This window comes from Nothobranchius furzeri, chromosome 15, assembly GCF_043380555.1.
Source record: "Nothobranchius furzeri strain GRZ-AD chromosome 15, NfurGRZ-RIMD1, whole genome shotgun sequence".
Classification (NCBI taxonomy): domain Eukaryota; kingdom Metazoa; phylum Chordata; class Actinopteri; order Cyprinodontiformes; family Nothobranchiidae; genus Nothobranchius; species Nothobranchius furzeri.
The window spans coordinates 57,175,722-57,201,454 of NC_091755.1; the positions used below are offsets into that span (position 1 = coordinate 57,175,722).

A 25,733-nucleotide genomic window follows, 5' to 3' on the forward strand; every position below is an offset into this window, starting at 1 on the left:
ACCTCTTTGGTGAGGTTTTCTAACCACATCCAACAGGGAGAAGACCTAAAGGAAGACCCAGGACACTCTGGAAGGACCATGTCACTCGGCTGGCCAGCTCCTCCTTGGGATTCCCCCCGGAGGAGCTGGCCCAAGTGGCTCAGGAGAGGAAAGTCTGGGCCTCCCTGCTTAAGCCTAAATTATACTTCTCTGTCTGCATCGGGACGGACACATGCAACGCTATTATCCATCCTTGCGCATGCCTTGCCTCGCATTGTGTGTCACCTTCTTCTGCACTGTGGGCTGTATGGCCACACAGGACTGTGTGGCAGCAATACACCTTGTGGGTGTCTAGCCTGCCTGATCCATTGAAGAAGAAGAAGAAGAAGAAGAAGAAGAAGAAGAAGAAGAAGAAGAAGAAGAAGAAGAAGAAGAAGAAGAAGAAGAAGAAGAAGAAGACTGGGCCAACTCCGGATAAGCAGAAAAGAATGGATGAATTTTATTTCTTCTTATTTTTTAGTATTTATTATTCCTCCTCTTCTATTTATTCATTCATTCATTCATTCATTCATTCATTCGTTTATTTATTTATTTATTTATTTATTTATTTATGGTGTTTTGCTTATTACTCTGTGACTTTAGCAATTCCAATTAGTTTCCAGGTAGGATGAATGATAGAGTCAACCAATTGGGCATTTTTAAACAATTTCTATATAACAGTTCAGTTTTGATTCTACTTGGAGCTTTAAAAACGCTTACTTAAACCACAAGTACAAACACACGTTACATAACCGGAAAGGCCATTTAAACACGGAACTAATGAATTCCTTGGTATGCGGAACCAATGTTACGTAGCCAAGTAGTGCTGCAGTTTCAAGTCGGAAATAAGTACGCGACGGACCGTCTGGTTCAACGAGCGATATGTGATAGCTTTATAAAAACAATGTAGAAAAACGCTGTTTCTATAGGAAGATGAGTGGTTATTGAAATACTTTACCATCGTTAGTGAACGTCAGAACTTTTAGTGGTTAAAATGCTGAATCGGTTCGCGAGACGGTAGTTTCTTTTATAAAAGATGTTTGCCAAACCGTTTCGTGTCAAATCTAACACCGCAATCAAAGGGTCGGACAGGTGAGTCAGACCTGCGACACCCTGATAGTCCGCTAGTTCATGTGATAAATCAGACAACAGCTAACAGCTGTTTTGGGCGTTTTATTTAAATCCTAATGTTTTTCCTGTAATCAATCTTCAGATCGGGAATTTGTTATATGTGTTTGTGTGTGTGTGTGTGTGTGTGTGTGTGTGTGTGTGTGTGTGTGTGTGTGTGTGTGTGTGTGTGTGTGTGTGTGTGTGTGTGTGTGTGTGTGTGTTATTTGTGTGTGTGTGTGTGAACACAGCCTGATTTTGAGATATCGAGCCAGGGGCTCAGCTAATTTAAACTTTAAATGAGAACACAACTTTTTCCTCAGACGAAGACAACAGCATTTGATGGATATGTCCTTCTGTGTCTTGCAGGAGAAAGCTGAAAGCTGACATTTTAGCTGCATTTCCGTCACTGTCTGCTGATGCTCTGTCTGAGCTCGTTCCCAATAAAGAAGAGTTCAACATTGTGAAGATTTATGGGCATAAGGGAGAAGCTGTGACACTTTATGTTCTTCACAAAAACCCTCTCTTCTTTGAACTGGAAAAACAGATTTACCCCACAGGTAATAAATCAGTCACAGAGGCAGTTAAAAGACAAATGTTCTACAATATTATAGGTGTTGTCTCTTCTGTTAGTCTATGTGCTGTGGCGTCTTCCTGATCTCCTTCCAGCATTCAGAACATGGCCTCCTGTGCTCCAAAAGCTGATTGGAGGAGCCGGTAAGTTTCATCTGTGAGACTACTAAAGGATTTAGTCTGTTCATCTGCATTAAAGACAAAATGTTCTGTTTCTCCAAAGATCTCATGTTGCCTGGTGTGGTGGTGCCTTCATGTGGTCTCCCAGATGTGAATCAAGGAGACTGCTGCTCTGTTGCCATTGTGAACAACAGGTAAATTTCAAATAGAGTTCTCCTTTTTCCTGAAAATAAAAGCAAGTGTAAGTGTTCTCTCCTGGCTGACTGCAGAGCTCCTGTTGCTGTCGGCAAAGCTGCAGTGTCCAGATCAGAGATGCAGAGTTCTGGTATGAAAGGAAGAGGAGTTTGTGTTCTTCACACATACAAAGATTATCTCTGGTTAGTGGCTTTCAGCTTCAAAAGAGACTAAAATTCTGTAAATAACGAGTAAAGAGTGAGTGTCAGCCATAAGAACATGTAAGTACACAACTGTGTGGTTATTTTGTCCAACATTTGAAAAATATGTCCTAAACTGGATGAGTAGGTCACCCCAGTGTTGCTTTATTCTGCTGTAAATAATCAAACATGTAGCCAAAAATGTATTTTCTGTTCAGGGCTTTTGGAGACAAGTCAGGCCCCCCCTCTTTAGCAGATGAAGAGGTGAACGGAGAGGAATGTGAGAGCGAACATGAAGAAGAAATTGGGGAGAGTGTGGAGGAGCAGGAAGATTGTGGTGTCGCAGCTTCAGATGAAGCGAGTCGTGGTGTTGAGCTGAGTTTAACTGAGCAAGAGGAAGTTAAAGAGGGAAGCAGCAGCAATAAGATGGAAGACGACAACCAGGATGACCAGAAAACACCACAAGGTAACAGAAATGGTCACATTGGTCTAATGAATGCTGCAAAGTTTTAAAAAAAAATTCTTCAAAATAAAAGATGTCTTAAATTAAAATTAAATTAAATCAAATAATTGCTGGCTGCATGCTAATTTTAGATGCCGCTTCAGCTGAAGAATAAGACTTCTTATGAGACAAAATTACAACATCTAGACTATAAAGGATGCCCTTTTTCTGAATTTCCAGAGGAAATGGACGCCCTGCTGTTGCAGTGCTTTCTCCACGCTCTCAAAAGCAAAGTGAAAAAATCAGAGCTCCCTCTGCTGACGAGTACATTTCTACGCAACCACATGTTCTCCTGCTGGTATAGACTCCTGTCTTGATCTTTCTGAGGTGGAGGTCAGATAGTTGCTGAAAACCTCTTTTTTGTCCACCAGCCCAAGCGGAAAGCAACTCGATATTAAAAAATCCAGCTACAAAAAGGTAAACCAGTTTCTCACAATCAAATTTACTACAGATGTAGTTTTCTAAGTATTTTTTTTTCTTTCACAGTTGTCCAAGTTTCTCCAGGTTATGCAGCAGCAGCATAATGTTGTTCAGGTGAAAGAACTCACCAAAGGTGTGGAGAGCATTGTGGAGGTGGACTGGAAGAATCCACAGTGAGTCAAACTCTTCATTTTAAATTTAAAAAGTCACTTTTTCCTTCTTTTTTTAACACTCTTTGAATTACGTGTTCCAGACTGCGCTCCTTCAGCGTTCCAGAGGAAACCTGTGTTGAATCGACTTCGGTGCAGGATGGAGGAGAGGGAGACGTTCCCTACCACCCGCCAGAGATCACAGCTCTGTACTCTGTGTCCGCTCGGGTGGAGCCTCTGTTTTCAGACGCAAACAAGAGGTTTGAACGTCTCCAACTTTATTGCACCTCTTCATACAGCACCGGTTCAGTCAGCAGGTGGCCATTGAGAGGGCGGAGCTTGTGTTTGCTTAGGAGAGACGCTCCAGCACCTCTGCAGGAAGGCATTAGGCGTTTGCTTGAACTGACAGTTACTTCTCATCCTCTGTGAATGGCTGAGTCAACATTCACATGATAAAAGCCACACAAATATTAGTCCTCTGAAAACAGTCCTTCAGCACACGCTTTGTAATTTCCCCTTTTCAGCAGGAAATATCAACCGTTAGAGCTCGGCAGCAACACACCTCCGAAGCATCGTAGCCAAGCTGCTTTAACTGAGGGAAGATTTCATTTTAACACCGGTTTCCTTTTGTTCCCTCCTCAGAAAAGGAGTTATGCTGCATGCTGCTGAAGTAAGGCATATAATCACCGAATATGTGAGGAAGAATGATTTAGTGGACGAAAAGAACAAGAAGTAAGTGGATTGTTACAGTCTGTTCAGACTTTCTAATTTTTTGAAAACGACAAATAACAATAATGTTACAGCCGACTTTACTAAAAGTCATGCTTTAGTTTTTCTGTTGTTATGTCTGCCAGAACATTTCTGGATGTTCTTTCAATAAATCATTATTTTTTGGGGGTAAAATTATCCCTCAGACGGAAGTAGAGAGTAACTGAGGTCGCCATGTTTGGCTTCTTGGAACTGAGTTCAGCAATAAAATATATCCTGATAAATAAATTTAACCCTGAGCCAAAGCTGTGTAATGTCATTAGTCCACTGAAATGATTAAATGTGACTCTGACACAGAAGAGCTGTCCAAGGTTTCTAATGCACGGCATGAAAAACAAAGGTGTCTCCTGATGTGGAACAAGCAGATAATTGTTGATGAGAGAAATTCAATAGAATCAGTTAAGGTTACATTTTTTACCAAGAACGTGGTCTTTGTTTATTTCAAACTGTTTATCCAGGTTATTTTCCCCTTATTTCATCAGCTTTGTGAGGATTGATCCTGCTCTGTGTGACTGTTTACTGGAGAAGTCGGAATACCAGGAGGTGGAGTATCTTAAATGGGACGACCTTTTTAGCAGGTAGAGGGAATGGCTTCACATTTATCTGCATGGATTTGTTTTTCCAAAAGAAACGTGTAACATCTGTGCTACCTAATGATGAGAAGGTGTAAACCCAGACTTTCTTCATATTTGTACTTCCACTTTACCACCGTCGCCATGTTGCTCTTCACAGGACTTTAGGGCGAATGCAGGATTGCTACCAGGTCGTGTTTCCCGGAAAGGCACCGATAATAAAGAAGGGTCACATTGAGCCCATAGACATCTCTGTGGCTTCTCGGGGCTCCAATAAAAAGGTGACTTTTACAGCTGTTTTATAAATGGTAAATGGCCTGTATTGTATATAACACCTTCTAGAGTCCTGGAACCACCCAAGGTGCTTTACAACACAATCAGTCATTCACCCATTCACATCCTTGTGGTAATAAGCTACACTGTAGCCACAGCTTCCCTGGCGCTCACTGACAGGTGAGACTGCTGTACACAGGTGCCACCGGTCCCTCTGAATACCACCAGCAGGCAAGGACACAACGACAGCGACAGAACGGGGCTCGAACCTGCAACCTTCTGATGACGGGGCTAGCACTATAAAGTCTAAGCTGTGAATAATAAGTCTTTCCTTATCTGTGTTTTTGAGAGTTTCAAAAACACCAAACCCATGCTGGCTTCAGTAACTTTGATATTCCAGATATTTTAAAGGGCAAATTCACTTAGAAACCACTCTTGAACTTGTCCATTTTTGAAATATGATCAGTCTTCTACCCCTGTTTCCTGCTTTAGCCGCAGATGGAAAATAAATGGAGAAACGCTCTGATTAGAAAAAAAAGTGAGGTGTGCACTATATTGTCAAATTAGCATTCACTGGGTCACTCATCTTGGCTTGCGACAGGGAAAGCTGTTGATTTAGCATCCAGGAGAGAGCACAGCGCATCTCGGCTAGTTGTGGCTAAAAGTTAGCATTCTCAACTCCACCACACAGCATAACTCCTTCAGGTCTGTGTTATTTGTGGAGGTAAAATATCGGCGTTGCAAAGTAAACAGAGTCACGTTGCTGTTTGCCAATCAGAGGCAAAATGTCTGAATATCAGGAAGTAATGGCACTTACACATTAGCATCGGCTCTGCTCCACCTGGACCGTGTTGGGAGTGTTCTCATTTAGGCAGCCTTGGATTTTCCCACTCCCAACTAGACGACTTTTCAGCCCTCTTCCCTATAGGAAGACCGCCCATGTGCTCAATCAAATTCCCCGTTCCTAAGGCTGTGTGGACCAAACGCGGCCAGGCTGGGGCATGCGGAGTGCAGTGGAGCCGACGCTAGTGTTTTAGTGGCATAGGATCATAGGCGTCATTTTAACCGGGGACGCCGGGGACATGTCCCTGGCAAAATTTGTGATTGGCAGCTGTGTCCCCCCCACTTTAAAAAATGCCTGCTGATGAGGATTTCTGTTTTACCAGCTCAGATCTTATACCAGGGGTCGGCAACCTGTTCCCATCAAAGAGCCATTATTACCCATTTCCCACAGTAAAGAAAACACTGGGAGCCACAGCGACCGCAGCGTTGTGGGCGGGGCCTACCCTCAGACAGCAGAGAGCTGCTCACAACCAGGTGACAGCAGCCGGTTCTGGTCGCTCACATGGGCGTCGCACCCGTGGGGGATTCAACACCCACACTTTTCCAGCTGTTTTGCTCACCTCCACACCAGTCTGGTTTCTTTATGTCGCACTCACTCTGTTTGCCTCATCTCCTTCTTCACCTCCGCTTCTGACAGCCGATGTCGGGTTTCCAGGAGAGGGAGGGACGGAAGAGCTCGACTGAATAATTTTACATCTTGACATTAGCTGTACAAAGTCTGAGTTTGATGAAGTGAAGAACAACAATTTGCAGAGGTTTATAACTGGCGCGGCGCCAGGTTTTCATTTTTGGGTGGGCCACGGTAATTCTGGACGGACCTTAATAAGCAGTGACTTAGTGAAGCAGGCAGGTCGCGCTAGAAAATTTCCTTTCAAAAGACGTTATAAATGTGTTCCCCTGTCATTTTTATTTCTAAAAATATGAAGTAAAAACTCCCAATTTAATTTTCATTCATTTGTCATTAATATGTAGTCTACACCCGTGCGTTAAGTGGACCATCTTCCAGTAAAAGCAAAGCATCCAGCCCACCTCTCCAAATGCGTAAAAAGTGCATCAGCCGCTAGTTAGGCGCGCCGCGCGCACCATCAGCTACGTCAGCCCAGACAAGAGCAGAGCAAATAGAGACAGAATAGAGGATAATTCTGTCTGGATGTGGATGGAGATTACATTTTACAGCAGCCTGATCATCATTTAAATACGTAAACCATCACCTGTCTTCTAGTCCACGCTATCAGCATTATTTTAATTTGTGTGTGTGTGTGTGTGTGTGTGTGTGTGTGTGTGTGTGTGTGTGTGTGTGTGTGTGTGTGTGTGTGTGTGTGTGTGTGTGTGTGTGTGTGTGTGTGTGTGTGTGTGTGTGTGTGTGTGTGTGTGTGTGTGTGTGTGTGTGTGTGTGTGTGTGTGTGTGTGTGTGTGTGTGTGTGTTCCACTTCAAACACTGGTCTAACCAACCAGACCAGCGTGTCCAGTAACATATTAATGTTACAATTAAACCGTTACACTTCATGTAGGCTAGGAACATTTCACCTGCCATGGCCCGACCTCTTCTGCTCCACATAAACTTTGTGCGTGATCAAATGTCTCTACAGGTGCTCTCTGAGCTGAAGAGCTATTCTGCCTCAGACTGGATGCGTCATGCGTCTCCATAGAGACGGGAACAAGCGCTGTTCAGCCAAAGTTTCATAATTTCATTAAAAGAAAATTTTTCCAAGTGACATCCCTCAGAGAGACCGGGTTTCAAGACCGCTTCAGTGGGAGGAAATCATCGCATGCACCGTGGTTCTGCGCTGCGAACCCCTCTACAGATCTTCAGCCCACTGTCCACTGTGGGCACTCCGAGCCGCGCTGAACTCTTGTCCAGTATAAAGCTCTGATGTTCTGATGGGAATCAAGTTACCTCTGCGATGTGCGTAACGATTAAAATGTCAGCTCATCCATGCGCATCAGTGTGCGTCGGGGTAATTCTTTCAAAACAACCAACATCCTTGAGTTTATCCGTCAATATGTGGCGAGGTGGATAAACGAGGGCCCGGGCGGGATTCGATCCCCAGACTCCTGGGTGAGAGTCATACGCTCTAACCAGTCAGCCAAAGGAACAACCCCTTGGCCAAGTAGCCAGGGTGCATTATCTATCGGGACACTGTGACAGGACACTCACACTGCCACACCTGATTATGAAACTTTGGCTGAATAGCGCTTGTTCCTGTCTCCAATGTGGCGACGCATCCAGGAACCTGTCTGAGGAGAATCCCAGAATCTGACATCCTCCAGCTCAGGAAGCGCATATGATTACGCACAAGCGTGACGCGTCAACCCGGTCTCACAGTAAGACTGGGTTGGACCTGTTCAGGTTTACGCAGACAATCTTTACATTTAGAATTGGCATACAGATGTAATATTAATGCAGTAAAATATAAAGCATTTTATTTAAATATCCTTTCATTATTTTACAAGCACAGAGAGCCGCATCAGATGGATGGAAGAGCCGCTTGCGGCTACAGATCCGCCGACCCCTGTGCTAGCCTACTTTATTGTCCCCAGCAATTTTTAAACCCCACTCAAGTGTATGGTTATTGTCCCCAGCAATTCTGACAACAAACTGACGCCCTTGCATAGGATTCACAAATCCTACCGTCTGAAGCTTAAATCTGCTGTGGCTGACATCTAGCTCCTGAAACGGGAGCACAAGAGCTTTTAGATCAGGAATGTCGAGGTCCAGCTTGACCTCCTCTGGCACCGAAGCCGGTGGAAAGGCAGCGGCTGCCGACCAGACCAGTCTTGAGACACTTCCAGGTCACGACAGTTTTATTAGCATCTAGCAAGACCCAAAAAGGGGGTCGTGATGGTTCAGCTTTTATTCTGAAAGGAACCGTTGCAGCAGGTGGAACATGCAACAGATTTAATCCAGCTAGTCGTTAGGTTCTTTCAGCTGAAGAGGAAAGTTATGGATTGGCCACTCCGACAACTTCTAGAACGCTTTGAACTGAAGTTAAGGTGACGTGGGCATAGTTTTATAATTTGGATGTTTTGATTTATGGTTGAATCAAAAAAGGACAGATTTACCAAGCACCACCAAAACCACGCCTCACGTCAGATCTGGAAGATTCTGATTGGGTCAGAAAAAGGAAATGTGTCATGTGACTTAACATTACGTGGATGAGAATGTCCAGTGCAGCTAGTTTAAAGTTGTATTTCTTATTAAAATACTACTGATCATAACATTGTCATTTTCACAGATTGGTTCACATTTTATTATTGGACTAACACTTTGTTTGATTAGCTTATTAAAAATAGAGTTCTTCTGATTTATTAAAAGAAAGAGTCCTTTGTCTTCATTCTTCTCTTGAGCTGGAAAGGAAGAAACGGTTTAGGAGCAGAGCATGAGAGCTTGAGCAATATCTCATGCAGATTAAGTTTGTGTCAGAAACTTCTAGTTTTGCTTTGAGCAGAGCAAAACAGAGCAGGGCCTTTTAGGTCAGAAATGGACAATTCATCACGCTACATCTGTATTTGATATAGCACCTTCTAGAGTCCTAGAACCCCCAAGGCACTTTACAATACAATCAGTCATTCACCCACGCACACACACATTCACATGCAGGTAGTGGTGATGAGCTATAATGTAGCCACTGCTGCCCAGGGACACGCTGACAGGAGGCCAGGCTGCTGTACACTTACACCACCACCACCAGCAGTCAGTGTGGGTTAACTGTCCTGCCCAAGGACAGTGACAGACTGAGCGGGGCTTCCTGCTTCCTGCTTAACTCTTCTGCAACCGTCGACCTTTTTGTACAGCTCTGATGTGTTGACAAAGATTTCAAATATAATTAACAAATTGCTTTTTAAAAACGTCTTGACTAAGACGAAAATTCTAATTATGGAAATCGAAACATCCACGTCGAAGACCTGATGTTGCCAGTGTTAATTAGCTTTTAGCAAAGGCGAGTCCATGGATTTGGAAACATATAGCAGTTGTTTTCTTATTACTGCTTGGAAATGTTGCATTCAAAGACCATAACAAGATAATAGGATTTTTGAGTGTCATACGAACTGATGAACAATTAGGCTAATCATGCAGAATGGCGTCTTATTCTAATGCACGGCTGGTATTTTTGTTCAGTTTTACACAATATTTTAAATTGTATTCCTGCACTTAGATCACTTTTAACTTTACAGCTTAAATAATTGTTGGTTATTGGTAAATGTATCCTAACTGTCTGCAGGTGACTCTAATAAAGCATTTGGAAGTGTATGGTTTGGATCCAGATATCGTTGCCACAGCTCTTCAGCACCGAGTCCAGGCCAGCACCGTGCTACAGCCAATACCTGGAGCCAAAGACAGAGTCCTGGTCCAGATCCAAGGAAACCAGGTTCATCAGGTTGGAAGTTTGCTGCTCGGTAAGAAATATCATAAATTAATTTATTATATACTTAAGTTATTGTGCACAAAATCATTTTGTCTTTCTTTGATTCAATTTTAGATCATTATCAGATTCCTCGCAAGTACATCCAAGGACTAGACAAGACTCCTAAATGTGGCAAGAAGAAGTAACTTTTCATTAATCTGTACTTGGTTTTTATTTGTCTTCACTGCAGCTTTAGTGCGTGGAAACAAAAAACCTTGTTGAGGAATCATTTAATAAATTCTGTAGGTTGTTGAAAAAGTCTTGTAGTTTGTTGTTTTGTCTAAGTTGGGTTTCAGAATGCATGCATGAAGTAAGAATGACACCATGTGGTCAGATTTGGGTACTGCACTCTATTTTTTAAACAAACAAGTGACTCTCCCGCTCCCTTTTGTGAGTTTGCTGGCAGTTACTATTGGCTCAGTGCCAGAAGATTCTAGGTGACGAGCGAACACAAGTCATACACAATAAGTTGATAAGTGGATACATATATTTGACTGTAATATTGAGTTGTTGGTAATTGAAGATGTAGCTTGAGATATTTATAGAGCTAACTATTTGTTTCAAATTCACCGCATTGTTAGCACAACGTTAGCCTCTAGTCTTCTTTACCCAGTAATAGAGTAAAACAAAAGATGCTGTTTCTTCTTACCGGTTAAAATACTGTCTACAATTCTGGCATTTCAAAGTTGAATTACAAATCCTGCTGCAGACTTGTCAACCCCATGGGCTGACATTGATTGTAAACAAAGACTACATCCCTCTTCGACCTTTTTAAAGGTGTGCATCACTGAAAAACACTTTTGATGATTATTTATGATTATAATCGGTCACTTTGAGTTTTTCATGCAGGCTGAACATGAAAATAGTCCTATAACCCTGTCTCTTATCTTGAATTAGCTTCTGATAAAAAACAGATGGTGAAACTCTAGGATTTGGAAAATAAGTTTTTATGGTGCTGAAATAAACATTATAATTTTAAAGAATGAAACAATTCAGAAAGATCAGCGTTGTCGCCCTCTGCTGCCCACTCTCCCCTCTCCGATAAAACATACATAGGAGAAACCGGACGCCAACTCAACACACGAACAATAGAACATAGAAAGGAGTGCGAGAAAGAAACAAGTCGAAAACACACAAGAGCAGCACAACAAGAAGCAGAAAGCACAATAAAGAAGTCAGCCGTAACAGATCACTGCACAAGGGAAAAGCATATAATGTACTGGGACAACACAGGGATCATAAACACCAAACAACAGAAATACAAAAGATGGATAAAAGAAGCTAGAGAGATAAGGAGACCTGGATGTGGGACCATGAATAGAGACAATGGGAGTTTACTCATTGGATTGTGCATGGGACTGCATCATCGGAGAGGGGAGAGCAGGCAGCAGAGGGCGACAACGTCCTCTGCTGCCCGCGGATAAACGGAGTAGGAAGTGACGCCACCATCAGCGTCAGCTCTGAGGAGGTTTTGCAGTCGGCAAACGAAACGTACGTCAGCAAGGTAAAAAAAAAAAACTTTCCTGTGTTTTAAAAAGAACCAAAAATGGAATTTGTAACTAAACACAGTAAGAACACACCAAAGATATATTTGAATGTTTTAACAAAAAGTCCCCTGAACGCCTTTAATTGGTCCAGATCTCTGCAGCGAGGCTCCTGACTGGAGTAAACAGAAGAGCTCACACCACTCTTATTTTGATGTCTCTGCAGGGGCAACAATTAGAGATTCAGTCTACTCAGAGTTTAAATAACAAAGTTATCTTCTAGCCTGTTAGTAGTTCAGAACTCTGAATCATCAACCGAGACGTGCAGCTGTAAACCAATATGAATTTGTGACTTGTAACTGTAACGTCCATAAAGGGTCGATTTTCACCTATATATTGACATACATCACCTACAGACCGACATAATTCCACTATCTTGGTGGATTTTCTACTCAATCTTCTTACACCCAGAAGATTCTGCAGTGCTTCTTGACAGTCCATGAAGACAAGATTGTCAAACTTATCTCAGACTGCTGGACTCCACATTCTGAATGAAAAGTGAACTTTTACAACTCATAAGTGAATTAATCATTTATACTCATATGGTTGAATGAACCAGATGTTAAATGAAATGTTTGAATAATCTGTGCCTAATTCAGTGAAGTTGAAATGAATATTGTCTGACAATGATCCATTTACATCTTCATTATAGATGTAAATGGATCATTGTCAGACAATTCTAACGTTCTAAAACACAATTCTTGCTGTTCTTCAGTAAAACAGTTATAGCTGAGCAATAAGTTGGCTCCCTGTGAAAACAATATTCTCAATTTGTTTGTTCTATTGCAGGAAAAAAATGTTAAAGTTGAACAAAAAATAGAGTTGAGTTAAGCACTGAGACTAATAGAGTTGTATGACTGAAACAGCCAATTTAGACATTCAAAATAGATCATTAAAGTTGTTGGGTTATTTTTTAATAAAACCAGGTCACATTAAAAGAAGTCAAATGCACAGAGGATTAGAGCAATATTATTATTCAGTTGTACTTTGCAAAGTGGAGAAACAATGTGAAGGAGCAAGGGTGATACTGACCAAAGCTTTCACAGGATCTCTCGGCGAACATTCGTTCTCTGAGGGTTTTTATTAACAATGCACACATCACATCACATTCCTAAACTGCTACGTAGAGAATCAGGTGAAAAGCTGCTTACAAAACCAGGTGCACTCAGTCAACATGCTATTTCTCATGGGATGATCACTGATAAGGCAGACCAGCGTGGTCTGAGGAAGGTCGTTTGTCCTCCCTGTTGAGACGAGAAGACCTAGCAACGGATAACACTTGCATTTTAATCACAGCAACAGATGTTTTACTTTCAAGGCAATTATGATCTAAAGCTGTACTGCAGGAGATGGCAGTTTTTCTCTAAAGTATTTTACTGCTACTTTATGTCTTGAAATGTATATATTGAAAACATGTATTTATAATTTATGAAGATGCGATCAACAAAAGGCATCCAAATCAAAGCGAGGCCTAAAAGCATTGCATTGTTGTGGTGTGTTAGATTCATTTTTAATTGTTAATATTAAACAAGTACATTAAACATTCGAATGAGATTAATTTTAAGAATTATTAGACTCTGACAACAGGTTTTAATTGATTTCTTTTGGGATTTTGGACATTATTTCAAACTTAGGTTTGGAAAATGCAAAACATTTACCAAGTCAGACCTCCTTTTGTATTTGCACTTAGGCCAAAGACAAATAGCAGGAAATTAAAGGAGAATTTTAGTGTCTAAAATCAAACATTAATGTCTCGTGTCAGGATGTTTAAGAGGAAAAGCCATCTGTCTTCCTTAATGAGGGTGCAGAATTAAATGAAAATATAATAAAGGAAATTAATCTGTGTTTTATGGAGTGTTTGTCCAGATGAAGGCTTTGTGTCTTCAAAACAAACCCCCTGAAAAGTGCATTAAAACTCCCATATTTCTGAGGTTATTTTTGCTAAAGGCTCAGGGATTGATGTTACTCTCTGCAGGTGTTTTTGCAGTAAAACGTCACCTGTTTAAGACAAGCTAAGAATTCCTGACGAAACCTGGACTGGGTGCACACATACAGGTACATGTTAATGGCAGCATTGCTGAGGCACAGCATGGTGCCAATGTCAGCCACTATGTTTATCTCACTGTTGTAGTCATTACGATCCAAAGTGTACATCTTGGTGGTGCGGAGGATGATCTGAGTTATGGCTCGAGTGATGGACAGAATCACAAAAGTCATGGACACAGTCACCAAAAGAAGCACAGATTTTCTTGTCCTGGGGCGAAGGAGGGGTCTGATTTTGTGAGTATTAGAAGGATCGGCAGAGATCTGAACCCTGTTGGTGAGAGAAATGAGGCGCAGGGTCAGCCCATTAAGAGTGAGAATGACAACAAAGGGGAGAACGTATGCTTGCAGCGTTTGAAACCAAACCAGTGTGTGAATGAACTGAGTCGGGGCCTCTGGTTTATATATGCACAGGGTATGGTTGTTCTCTTGGACTGAAGCGTTGGACCTATAGAAAGGAATGGCAGAAAGATGGCTAAAGATAAAAACAATGACTATTGTCCAAACAACACATCTGGGAGAGCAGATTGTTCTCCTAATTTTCCACGTTTGTATGCTGATGTAACGTTCCACTGTGAAGAGAACCACCAGCCACGTCGAGGCATTGTAGGCTCCATAGTTAAAAACCTCTCTAAGGTTGCACCAGGGCTCATGACTCCAAAATGGCTCTTGCTGATGGTACTTCAATGAAAGTTCAAGAACCACAATGGAGATCAGGGTAAGGTTGTCAGCCACAGAGATCGCCATCAGGTAGAAGGAACTGGACACGGAGATCATGCATTTCCTCCTCCAGATGATCAAAGAGGTGATGGTGTTGGCTGAAGAACAGATTTTGGTCAGCAAAAAACAATCTAAAAAAACTAATAAGATCACCAACAATCCTACGCCTCAATGCCAAACAAATAAATGAAAAAATAAAATGTGTACAACTCCAGCTCTTTTATATATACTTACATGGGATACCCACAGCTGCTAGGATAGGATAGAAGACTTCTTGCAGAGTCACCATCCAGTGTTTATTGTGAGAATCCATCTCAGATCACAGAAGGTGCCACGCTCAATATCAACACGCTCATCGCCATATGGTCACTCCCACCTCGTCTCCTTGTGTAGCTCATAGCAATGTGTCAACAGCTGCATGTTATTCTGGCTCTTTGATGTGTGTAGTATTACATTGTTATGAGAAGAGAAGAAGAAAAAAATGTTCTGTTGTTTTATGTTTCTATATAGGACTCCGGTTACAGACTGCAAGGTCTGACTTTTAAAACGTTGAAAAATCTTAGTAGGACAAACTGGAACCTAATTGGTAGAATTTTTACTTGACGTTTTTCTGAATCTACTCAACACTTCATTGAGTTTCCACAGCTCTTAGGTGAAAAACACATCTGAGTGTTGTATTTAAAGTAACTCAGAGCAGTTTCCTGCTCCTTCGCCCTACTGGTTGAAAGTGGAATTACAACTACCGTAGCTAGCGCTACCAATGAGCTAATGCTAAGATGAGCCAAGTCTTACTGAATAAGCCAAAAGTCAAAAAGATCCACACTGTTGGACAAACAATGGTAATGCATTTAGTAGAGGGTAATTTGGATTAATAAATTGCTTTAAGAGCAATTTATTTTTATTATCATTACTTGTGACCAACAGCTGCAATACTCTATATAAATATAGAATCTCACCTTGCTTGGTCTTTAAGATGATTAAGCAGAAGATTCTAAGATTCTTTGTTCATTCAGGGACTGTAAACACTTTGTTTATGATTCAGTCAGTGTTTGCAAGCAAAAATAAGAATTTATTTACAAACAATTAAGACTTGACGGATTGTTTAAACTTATTATTCTGTGAGTGGATGGAACTAAAAGATGGGTGCCTGCAGACTGTGTGTGAATATAGTTTTAGAGTCAGGATCATGAGGAAGCTGAATCCTGGATGGAGAAAATTTGGTTTGCAAGTAAACTACAAAGTTATTTATCAGAACCACATTCAGACGCTATCTTGCTGTGTCTACCTCACCCAACTGGAGACCCCAATTGGATCTGAGATGTCCAGGAGCCGACGACCCCACTGCACCTGGTTCGCAGAGAAACCTCGGTGCGACCAAATCAGTCCTCAGATGCCTCCGGGTCACAACGATAGATGAAAACCAGCGTCTTAAAATAACTCTGGAGTTTTGAGTCAGCTTGGTTCTGCAGGAAAAAATATCTTGTTCTCAGCTTCGGAAAGCTTTTAAGGTTCTGACGACGTGTAAAAATCCTTTGAGTTAGAGAGAGCTAAGAGAAGGCCAGTCTCCGCTTGCTCTCCCACTGACGAGAAAGCAGAGCTGGCTGCTTACATGGACTGGCGTTATCTCTTCGTGAATGTTTGCCAAGCATCTCAGAACCCAGTCTCTGAGTCTGACCCTAAATGTGGAACAAGGTTAACCATGTGTCATGCATTTCTTATCTTAACCTTACTCTGTCTGGTGTGTGGTGACTCTAATCCAGTAAACATACTTAAACAGCTTAAACAGATTCATGAACATTTCATGGCTTATAATTTTACATAACCAAAAGTTGATTCAATGATTACTTTGTGATTATGAAATCTTCTTGTCTTCTGGAGAATAAAAGTTTATCTAACAAAGTTCTCTTGTGAAGAACCTTGGGGAAAAGAATGCTACTGTTCATCTTCTATCTGTGAAGCTGCGTGCAGCTGATGAAGTCATCTGACACAAGACAGACACAAGACTCCTGCCAAGGGAAAATACAGCAGAACGTGCCGTGGCCAGGGCTATTTGCTCTGGCTGTGCATATGACACGTGGAATCTGAAAATCAGGCCATTTGGTGACGTTACACAATATTATTACTGTTACGTACGGTCCCCTTTTGGGCCACTAGATGGCCTCAGTGGCTCCTGCCTCGCCAGTCCCTTCCACCAGATGACCAGTTGTGGGTGATTCCCAATCACTCACCAGCTGATAAAAGCCTGTCACCCTGCCCGAAACGGGGAGAAAGTCCAGGCAAGAGTGGGCACGGAAGTGTTCGCTCGGCTCTCTTCTCCTCCTGCGCTCGATGATTGTTAGCTTTGTGGTAAACTCGACCTTGGATTGTATTTTGGACGTTGGACTTGGTATTGCTCTGAGCGACCCTGCTTATCAGGCCTGCTCCCGTTTTTGTTAAGGATATTAGAGTATTTCGATTAATATTCCCAGCCCCTTATGGGCTGGCGCTTTCTGTTAAACCGGTTTCGTTTGTATAGAGCTCCGGACCCCACGTGACTCTCAGTTAGTAGACGCCATATTGGCAGGTAAAAGAAGCGAAACAAACACGGATCGTAAACATGAACGTGAACGGGATCGGCTTGGATTTTACTTCGTCTGAGTTTACTTCACACTTTAAAACCGAAGAAATCATTTTATATAGTCAGAAGTTAAATAGACTAAACATCTCCGACCCTTACCGTGCCCCTGGGATACTTTTTAAAAACACCAGAAGCTGTCGGAGCGGACTTCTTACCGGACCTGGCCGGGGAACCCCTTGGGATTTACCCGGAGGAGCTGGCTCAGGTGGCTGGGGAGAGGGAAGTCTGGGCCTCTCGACGCTACTGCCCCCGCAACCCGACTCCAGATACGCGGATGAAAATGGATGGATGGACAAAAAACAGATTTACACGTAAGTAGTTTAAATAGAGTGCTGTGCTGTTTGAATGTATAAACTGAACGCCAAGAGAAATCACTAGTTTGATTTTTTTCCGTGAATAAAATAAATATGTCAGGCAGGAGCATCTCAGGATCTGTCTGAGATCTGTCTCGGTGAGACAGATAATAGCAATCCAAAGTGATTTTTATGTGTGGTCTGACAATTGATCAACCACTGCTTAAAAATTAAATACAGCTTAGCCGGTTAATTGCTGCGATCATAAAACACGTAAACGGCAGCACGCAGAAATCACGAGGCAACGTTTTACGTGTTGTTTACTTGTTGCTATGAGTAATAAGACAGAAAAAGCCACGCCAAAATAAGTTTAGGAAGCCCACTAGGAATTGTAATAAAAGCATTTAAAATAAATACCATACACAGTTGAAGAAACGTTGGTTTAAGTACCTGATATGAAGCGGTCGCTGCATAAGCGAAAACCTTTACTCTCTGGATCCCACAGCTTGATTTTAGCCCGGTCACTAGCGCGTTTTATTACAATGATCCAACGTTTGCGGCGCTCCAGATCTTGGGGAATCCTGTTGATGGCTCATTCCTTATGTCGTCCGTGTCTGTTCTGCATCCTGGGGCACAACAGGAATCTACCACATTTCCTGTCTGATTGAGTTTTCTGACAATAACAAATAGTCCAGCTGCCGGCTTCCTCCTGCCAATATGGCGCCGTTTCGATTTGAACTGTTGTATGCCGGGAGAAGTGACGTCAACTCCCGGAGCTCTATATAGCTTCTTTTGTTTTCGTCTGTATATATTTAATCTTTCGTTTTACTGTAAATATCTTTTAGTCCATTATTTTGTTATAAAATCCTTTGTTCAGCGACACTTTACTTTGTTATTATTAACCACGCACTCTATTTTTATTACTCCCTCCACCATATCACTCCTAAATGAGCTGAGGGACGTAATAATTACTTACAAGTGCGTAGCGACAAAGCCAGGTCACCATCAGCCCATGATTTCATAGCCTCCTTTAGCTTCCTCAAACTAGTGTAGGCCACGTCGATATTTACTCTGGTTTTGACTCTTTGCACCTCCAAAGGCATTACTATCTTGCTTTTACATCCAGGTTCTGCCATGATGCCAACAGAAAAGCAAACTTTTTCTTTTCTTCTTGTGCTTTTTATTGACGATTAGAAAACTGAAAAAGCTAACTTCACAGAAAACAGCTAACAGCTATAATGCAGGTAAGAGCGCTCCCTAGGACACCTACTCGCTCCACAAAACTGTTAAGTGCAGTTTCTGGCCAGTAGAAGGCTGCAGAGTGGTGTCAGATATGAACTGGTCAAGTTTCTGGCCAAACAGTCACTGAGCTCAATGTTAAAGCTCTAGCTTAAAGTTTAAAAACTGGTTGGCATTACTTTAATAAAAGGAGCCAACAGAGTAGGTCTTCACAGAAGGATCTTGATAAAATGGGTTAAAAGTTCCATGACTTTAATCTGACTGGGCAAAAAGGTTATTCGGTTTTCCTACCAGAGGATTGCAAATAAAAGCTTTCTTTTTTGTTGTAATGCTTCTGTGTCAATCATGCCTGTGTGGCGTTTTATCAAATTTCACCCTAACTGCATCATAGGTCACCCAAAAGATCACATCTGATTTCTAGATCAGATCAAAGGTCTGGAAAAGTGAGCAACAAGCAAATCACTTCTTTTCGGTTAACTTACAACTGAAAGAAATGCCACTGCTTACTTTCAGTGACCTGTAATGAATTTAGCCATTTTACTGGAAATTTTAACTAAACATAATTTCTTTACTTGTCATGTCTTAATAAACTGTTCCTTTAGTCAACATAAGAAAGATATAGGGTCCAAAGAAACCTTGAGGCATTATGGAGTCATCTGCCTTCAGTGAGCTTCCTATCACTTCAAACAAAAGTGGTCGTCATGTGGAGTAACTGGGATATTAGTGTTCACAGTGAGTGTGCATTAACTCAGAGGTGTTTCCACTATAACCGTTTTTGACCTATGATCACTGGACTGGTCCCAAAAGGACTAAATGAAAGCCACATTCACGCTGTAGGAATTTTGACTCTCAAATAAAAAAAAATAATAAAAACACTGGTAATACTTCTCTAACAATTGATCTTAAGATGATTTTTATACAGAGAGATAAGTTTATTTTTAAACACATGCTTGTTGCTATTGAAACAAACTGCAGAGGGAGAGAACAGCAGGGGTCCACTGCTGTTCTAAGCAGCAACTTATTAAAAGATAAATGAGTTTACTGAGGCTTTGCCAGCAGCGCTACTCATAAATAAATGACGGATTGCAATGTGTGGTCCACAAGTTACACAATTTTGTAATCCAGTCACAGGGTAGGATTATTTTGTTGTTTTTTTCTGAGATCTACATTTAAATATTTACTGTCTTTTGTTAGATGTTTATAGAGGTGATGTCCTGTAGGTGATCAGGTCCAAACCAAATAATTTTTCTTCTTTAAGCATTAGGTCAATGAAGCCTCCACTCAAAAACTGCCAATCTGCTGTTTATGGTTTCACATCTGCTGCACAAAATCCTGATCGAGCCAGAGGTGGGCTCAAGGAGCAATCGACCCTGGAACTTGTTTTGTGGAAAATCTCTTAGGTGGTTTCACTTTTACTCAGCTTAATTTAAGGGTAAATATGTTATTTTAATGTAAATTAAAAGCTAATTTATTAGGAATAACATGAGATTATTGCCTCTTGTCTTCTGACAGTTTGTAGGTGAGTATTTGTTGTTTTAATTTCACATAAAGTTGATTCTATAAACACCTCCATTATAAAGCTTGGTGGACCTGATAGTTAGAGCCATAACCATAGATCCTCCTGGTTATGCATGCTACGAGGGAGTTTCACAATAACTTATTTAAGATTAACCAAAATGTTTGAAAACATTGACTGTTGTTTAAAATAGTGTTTATAAAATCATTCTTACTCCATGCAGCCTTTTGATGTATGTTAATATCAGTAATCTTTAAATGGGTTAAAACTCAGATTACCACATATTTGTCTTTCTGTTGCTTCATTTTGCTTCGATTGCAACCCAGAACTATTTTAAAAACTTGTATTTGTTGTATACAAACAAAGGACTAAATACATTTTTTTAAATATTCTAATTTTGGTATTGATTAGAGATTTAGAGAAATGCATGCAAGAAAAAGAAACGCACTTTGATGATCCGCAGCGTAATGTGCTTCTAATGTGGCCCATGAACACTTCAGAAAAGAAGCATGAATCATTCTGCCTCATAACATCTCTATTGTCTCTGCTCTCTAATAAAATTATACCCTCCTGGCATAAAGCACATACCATATCTTTGGGACTTGTCAAGGCACAGCAGGAAACAGAGATGAGAAGGCTTCTTTCTCGGTTTCTCACACTTACTCAGATTACAAAGTGCTCCCCCACCAGCAGCACCACCACTGACACCACCAGATAAATGTCCAAATTTAAATTCCAGAGGGTTGTCGTTATTGCAAAACAATAAAAAAGTTGGGAGCAGAGCCGCAAGGAAGCAGATGTGCAAGAAGACTGAGGGGAAATCACAAAAATAATTGATGAATGGAGTTCAAAATGCAAACACAGAGGACTCGTTGCAATGAAAATGTAAGTACTGTCAGTAATTAAATAAAGCAGAGTGTAAATAAAAGGAGACATTTAGGAAGGGGCAGAACAGTCTGTGTCGCCATCTGTTGGGTGTTAGCCTGCACAGCAGGAAGGCTGTGCAGTAACCGAATCCCTTCTTGAAGGCCTGCAGCAAAAACACCTCCTACAATTATAAAATATTGAAAGAAATTATTGTGAAAACATTGAAATCCATCAAGTCATTTTAGTTTTGAAATGTTATGTACATAAGCAGGCATATTATTGCGTGATTTCTGCAACTTAAGGGTGTAAATATTTATTAAAAGTACAATTACTTTTTTACACTTTATAGAGTTTTAGTTTACTGGTTGACAAAAAATATGAATCACCTGAAAGTATTATTGGATTACAGTATTGCTAGGGCAGTCTGATTAATTTATAAATGAAAACCAGGTATCGGTAGCACCCTGATGGGCTTCTGCTCAGCAGCAATACTGAACTAATGGTGAGTGCTGCCAACACCTTTTGTATTGTTTTCTGGTGGTTTGTGCAGTGTTTTAAAATCTTCACACCAAAATCAGTTCTGTATTGAAGTTAAAAGTTTACATTGTTATTTTTTCAACTATTATTCTTTCCAGTTGCAGCTGAACGAAGATCGATAAACTCACCAGCGGTCAAGACAGCTGGAATTTTTTATTCATCCCTGTGTAAAGTAAACTTAAACCCTGTGTGCACCGGGGTGTGAATCTCCACCACTGATGCAGATTTGATTCATATCTCGACACGCTGCCAGCTATACGATACAATACATTAACAATACGGTGAAACCCTCTGTTGATACAATTCATCCCTGCTGACAATTCATTAATGATTTGAAAAGGATTTTTGACTTGATACAATTCATGCGATTTGAAACTCTTTAACAGGAAATTACATTTAGAAGCCTTCATCATCACAATGTTTTTCTCTCTCCTCTGTGAAGGATGTATGTGATCCTCTATTGTTTTTGATTGATCCATAAATTCAGCATGGAAACAAATGCACTGCATCAGTGATATTTACATAATTCACATTTTTATTGCTACAATACTCTGTTGAAATAAGAGGGTTGAAAGGAGGTTTAGACAGTAAATCTGCTCAGAAAAATAAACCAACAGAGTCAGAAATTATTAGAGTTGATCATATAATTATTATGAATTACAACAAAAAACTGTAAACATCTGAAAATATTTCTAAATAATGTAATGATCTATATTGGGAGGCATTAACTCATTCACTGCCAAAAACGATTAACCCTTTGATGCATAATGGTCACTACAGTGGACAGGCACTCAAAATGGTTATTTATTTATTTTGCTATTAAGCACAGCTGTTGAAGACTTTGTTGCATTTGAGCCCCTCCATTTGGACTTCAGTGAGTCAAGCCATCATATTTAATGTTCAGAATGCACGCTTTCCACTGAGGTGGACATGTAATAAATTATTTGTAAATTAACAAAATGTTACAAAAAATGTTTGTTGAAATTTGTTTCATTCACACCTAAAGATGAATTTAAAAAAATTGTTTAAAAAATCATGGTTGAAGATTTCATAATCCATGCATCAAAGGGTTAAAGTCGTCATAAAGGCTGCATGGTGGCGCAGTGGTTAGCACTGTTGCCTCGCAGCACGAAGGTCGCAGGTTCGAAACTCGGCTGCGGCCTTTCTGCGTGGAGTTGCGTGTTCTCCCCATGCATGCGTGGGTTTCCTCCGGGTACTCCGGTTTCCCCCACAGATCACAACAAGCCCTATAGGTAAAAAAATAAATAAATTTGTAAGTCGCTTTGGGTAAAAGCGTCTGCTAAGAACATAAACATAAACATTTGCATCTTTTTACTGTGTGGGCATCGGAACGAGGCCCCGCACCATGAGAACAAATGTCTCAGCTCTAAGAAAAAATGGATGTGGTTTATATTCTTGAAAAAAGACCCCTTCATAGTGAATATTTTGTAGCTGCCGGTATGAATCCCTTCCTGTTCACCTATCTCACACTGCCAGCAGCGTTTTCAGCCTCAGGCAGCTGACTCCTCCTCACACAAGCAGCATGTCATCATTCTGAGAGGATTGCTCTGCTAAAAAGGATTACACCGTTTGACATTTTTCTACTAAACTGCTTAACCAATTTGATTGGAGAGAGGGGAAAAAAGTTCATGTCACAGAGGCAGCTCAATCTTTGAGGGTGGACTTGTTTTGATGGATAAAAGGGGCTCATTTAAAGACAGAGACACACCAGACGGGCACACTCCTAAAGCAATTACTGCTGGCATTCTGGTAAAAACCTTAACTTTAGTTGACAAATGGTGGTAAAGGTTATCATGCATGTTTATTTCTGCATTTAAATGTTCATTATTCTTCCTTGCCAACACATCCTAATGTCAGTCACAAGTACTAAGTGAATTTTACACTCTGCACTCAACTTGTGGGTCCTGATTTCACAGTGCATTTCTCACAAAATGTGCAGAAGTCGTTTGGGGTTTTGAGTTTAAAGATGGAAATAAAAAGATGAGACAGCCATTTAATGCAAATAGACATACCATAATTATGTAAGTAACATAATGACATTGTAATTGTTTTTATTTTATTTTTATTGTTTTTCAATTAAAGAGAATTAGTAGAAGAAAGAACCAAAATTCTTAAAAGTGCTAACAGGAAAAATAAAAATAAAAAATTTTAAGTGCTAACAGAGTAAAAATATATTTCATGGAACTTGTGTTCTAAATTATTTATAATTATCCAACATCCGCTACAATACTAAAGCCATGTGCTTCTTCACCCTTTGTACTATAGTCACAGATTCACCTAAACCACGTCAGCTTATAGAAACCATTTCTAATGTTATGTATTTAGAATAGAATAGAATAGAATAGAATAGAATAGAATAGAATAGAATAGAATAGAATAGAATTTGTTAAGCCATCACTGGGGATATTCATTAAATACAGCAACACATACGCTTCGAGAAAAGGAAGAAGTATGTTTATGTTTATGTGCTTAGCAGACGCTTTTACCAAAAGCGACTTACAATTTTTTTTTTTTTACCTATAGGGCATGTTGTGATCTGTGGGGGAAACCGGAGTACCCGGAGGAAACCCACGCATGCATGGGGAGAACACGCAACTCCACGCAGAAAGGCCGCAGCCGAGTTTTGAACCTGCAACCTTCGTGTTGTGAGGCAACAGTGCTAACCACTGCACCACCATGCAGCCACTGTACTATGGATCATGAGGGACACAGACACACTAATGTAAATCTGGTATTGCACAAGTATTAAACACATTCTAAATATCGCATTGATGTTATTGTGTACCAGGATAATGCCAGTACCAGTTAAAATGAGGAGTTATACACTTTTACTGCAGAGGGGATGAATGACCTATGGTGGTGCTCTGTTTTACATCTGTGATGTCTCAGTCTGCCTCTGAAGCAGCTGTCCATGATCTCTACAGTGGAATGCAATAGGTGGGAGGAGATTTCCAAGATGGAGGTCATCTTCACCAGTATCCTATTTTCACACGTCTCCTCCACTGAATCTTGTTAGCAGCGCAAGGCCTGAGCTATCTTTGTTAACTAGCTTGTTCAGTCTCTTTCTGGCTCAGTCAGAGTTGCTTGCACCCCAACAGTCCACAGCAGAGGGGGTAACAGAGCCAACAACAGAGTCTTAAAAAATAGTTTAGCAGATGGTAATAAACTCAGAAGGACCTCAACCTCCTCAAGAGGTGGAGGCAGCTTCCTTCTTAATAAGAAGGCCCCCCTTACTACAGATAAACAACATTGCCCGGAAGACCATAACGAGCCAGCAGAACCTCCGGTAAACGGTAACACTCTTTCACTTAAACTAAAGAAAACCGACTGTAAGCCGTAGTTGGCTGTAATATGAGGGTTTTACAGTTATTCACAGTTTTGTTTTTGCGCGGATGGGGCCCTGCGGGCGCCTTGAAACTGTCTCTTCGCTCTGATTGGAGCATATGGAGGAGAGGGGCGTGGTTTAGGCATTCCTCCCTACTCTGCACGCGCTGCACAAAACACATTCCAGCGCTTCGCCTACAAATGGGGGCTCGTTGTTTGTAAATCGTTAGAAAATAAACAAAAGTGAACCAGCGCGAATAAACAGGACACAAACATACGGAAATGTAATAGCATATATGATTTTAAACAATAAAATAAATATACAGTGATCCCTCGTTTATCGCAGTAGATGCCTTCCAGACCTGGCCGCGATAGGTGAAGATCCGCGAAGTAGGGACACCATATTTACAGTATTTATTTAACAGGTACGTATTCAGTATTCAGACTTTTAAAACCCTCCCTTTACATAGTACTGTATTTTTACTTGGTTTTTTTTATAGCTTTATTACAAAAAGTGCATTTTATGATGAAATTGATGGAAAAAAACAGGAATTTCTTGATATTTCGCATAGAAAAATACTGCGAATCGGCAAATTTCCCTTGAATAAGGCTCCAGAGAAAAAATTTGCGAAGTTGTGAATCCGCGATAAACGAACCGCGAAGTAGCGAGGGATCACTGTATTTCAACTCTTCACAATAAACCACCCAAATTGTTTGGTAAATAATTAGCGTTAAAACAGCATATTTTAGATGGCTTATACTCTGCTTTCCATAGTTGTAGGACTGTAGGGTATAAGCCTGTTTAAAAAATCATGATTTCTCATCATAATCGCAATATTTGACCTGCAATTAACAGGAAAAAAGTTTGGTTAAAGAAATCATGACCA

At 40.8% G+C, this 25,733-nt stretch overlaps 2 protein-coding genes across 2 annotated transcripts; one reads left to right on the forward strand and one right to left on the reverse strand.

Moving 5' to 3' along the window:
• The first annotated feature begins 848 nt into the window (after positions 1-848).
• On the forward strand, positions 849-10,383 carry eif2d (eukaryotic translation initiation factor 2D). Its single transcript, XM_015968225.3, has 15 exons — positions 849-1,110; positions 1,495-1,685; positions 1,759-1,842; positions 1,922-2,012; positions 2,088-2,195; positions 2,411-2,658; positions 2,875-2,992; positions 3,066-3,111; positions 3,181-3,287; positions 3,368-3,523; positions 3,906-3,995; positions 4,514-4,609; positions 4,764-4,884; positions 9,943-10,117; positions 10,201-10,383. Exons 1-15 carry the CDS (start codon positions 1,055-1,057, stop codon positions 10,269-10,271), a joined length of 1,758 nt encoding a protein of 585 aa, XP_015823711.3. The 5' UTR covers positions 849-1,054; the 3' UTR covers positions 10,272-10,383.
• Positions 10,384-13,478: 3,095 nt separating this feature from the next.
• Positions 13,479-14,855, reverse strand: LOC129164780 (probable G-protein coupled receptor 139). The gene is made up of 2 exons (XM_054746047.2): positions 14,667-14,855; positions 13,479-14,530 (listed from the first exon to the last, which is right to left on the reverse strand). The coding sequence occupies exons 1-2, from the start codon at positions 14,743-14,745 to the stop codon at positions 13,632-13,634; spliced, it is 978 nt and encodes a 325-aa protein (XP_054602022.2). The 5' UTR covers positions 14,746-14,855; the 3' UTR covers positions 13,479-13,631.
• Positions 14,856-25,733: the final 10,878 nt, after the last annotated feature.

Bases quoted from the DNA above. Each gene is read 5' to 3' on its own strand.
- eif2d (XM_015968225.3), top strand. From the start codon at position 1,055: ATGTTTGCCAAACCGTTTCGTGTCAAATCTAACACCGCAATCAAAGGG. The intron at 1,843-1,921 runs GTAAGTTTCATC...GTTTCTCCAAAG, and splicing joins AAAGCTGATTGGAGGAGCCG to ATCTCATGTTGCCTGGTGTG. The intron at 2,196-2,410 runs GTTAGTGGCTTT...TTTTCTGTTCAG, and splicing joins ACATACAAAGATTATCTCTG to GGCTTTTGGAGACAAGTCAG.
- LOC129164780 (XM_054746047.2), bottom strand. From the start codon at position 14,745: ATGGATTCTCACAATAAACACTGGATGGTGACTCTGCAAGAAGTCTTC. The intron at 14,531-14,666 runs GTAAGTATATAT...TCTGTTCTTCAG, and splicing joins AGCAGCTGTGGGTATCCCAT to CCAACACCATCACCTCTTTG.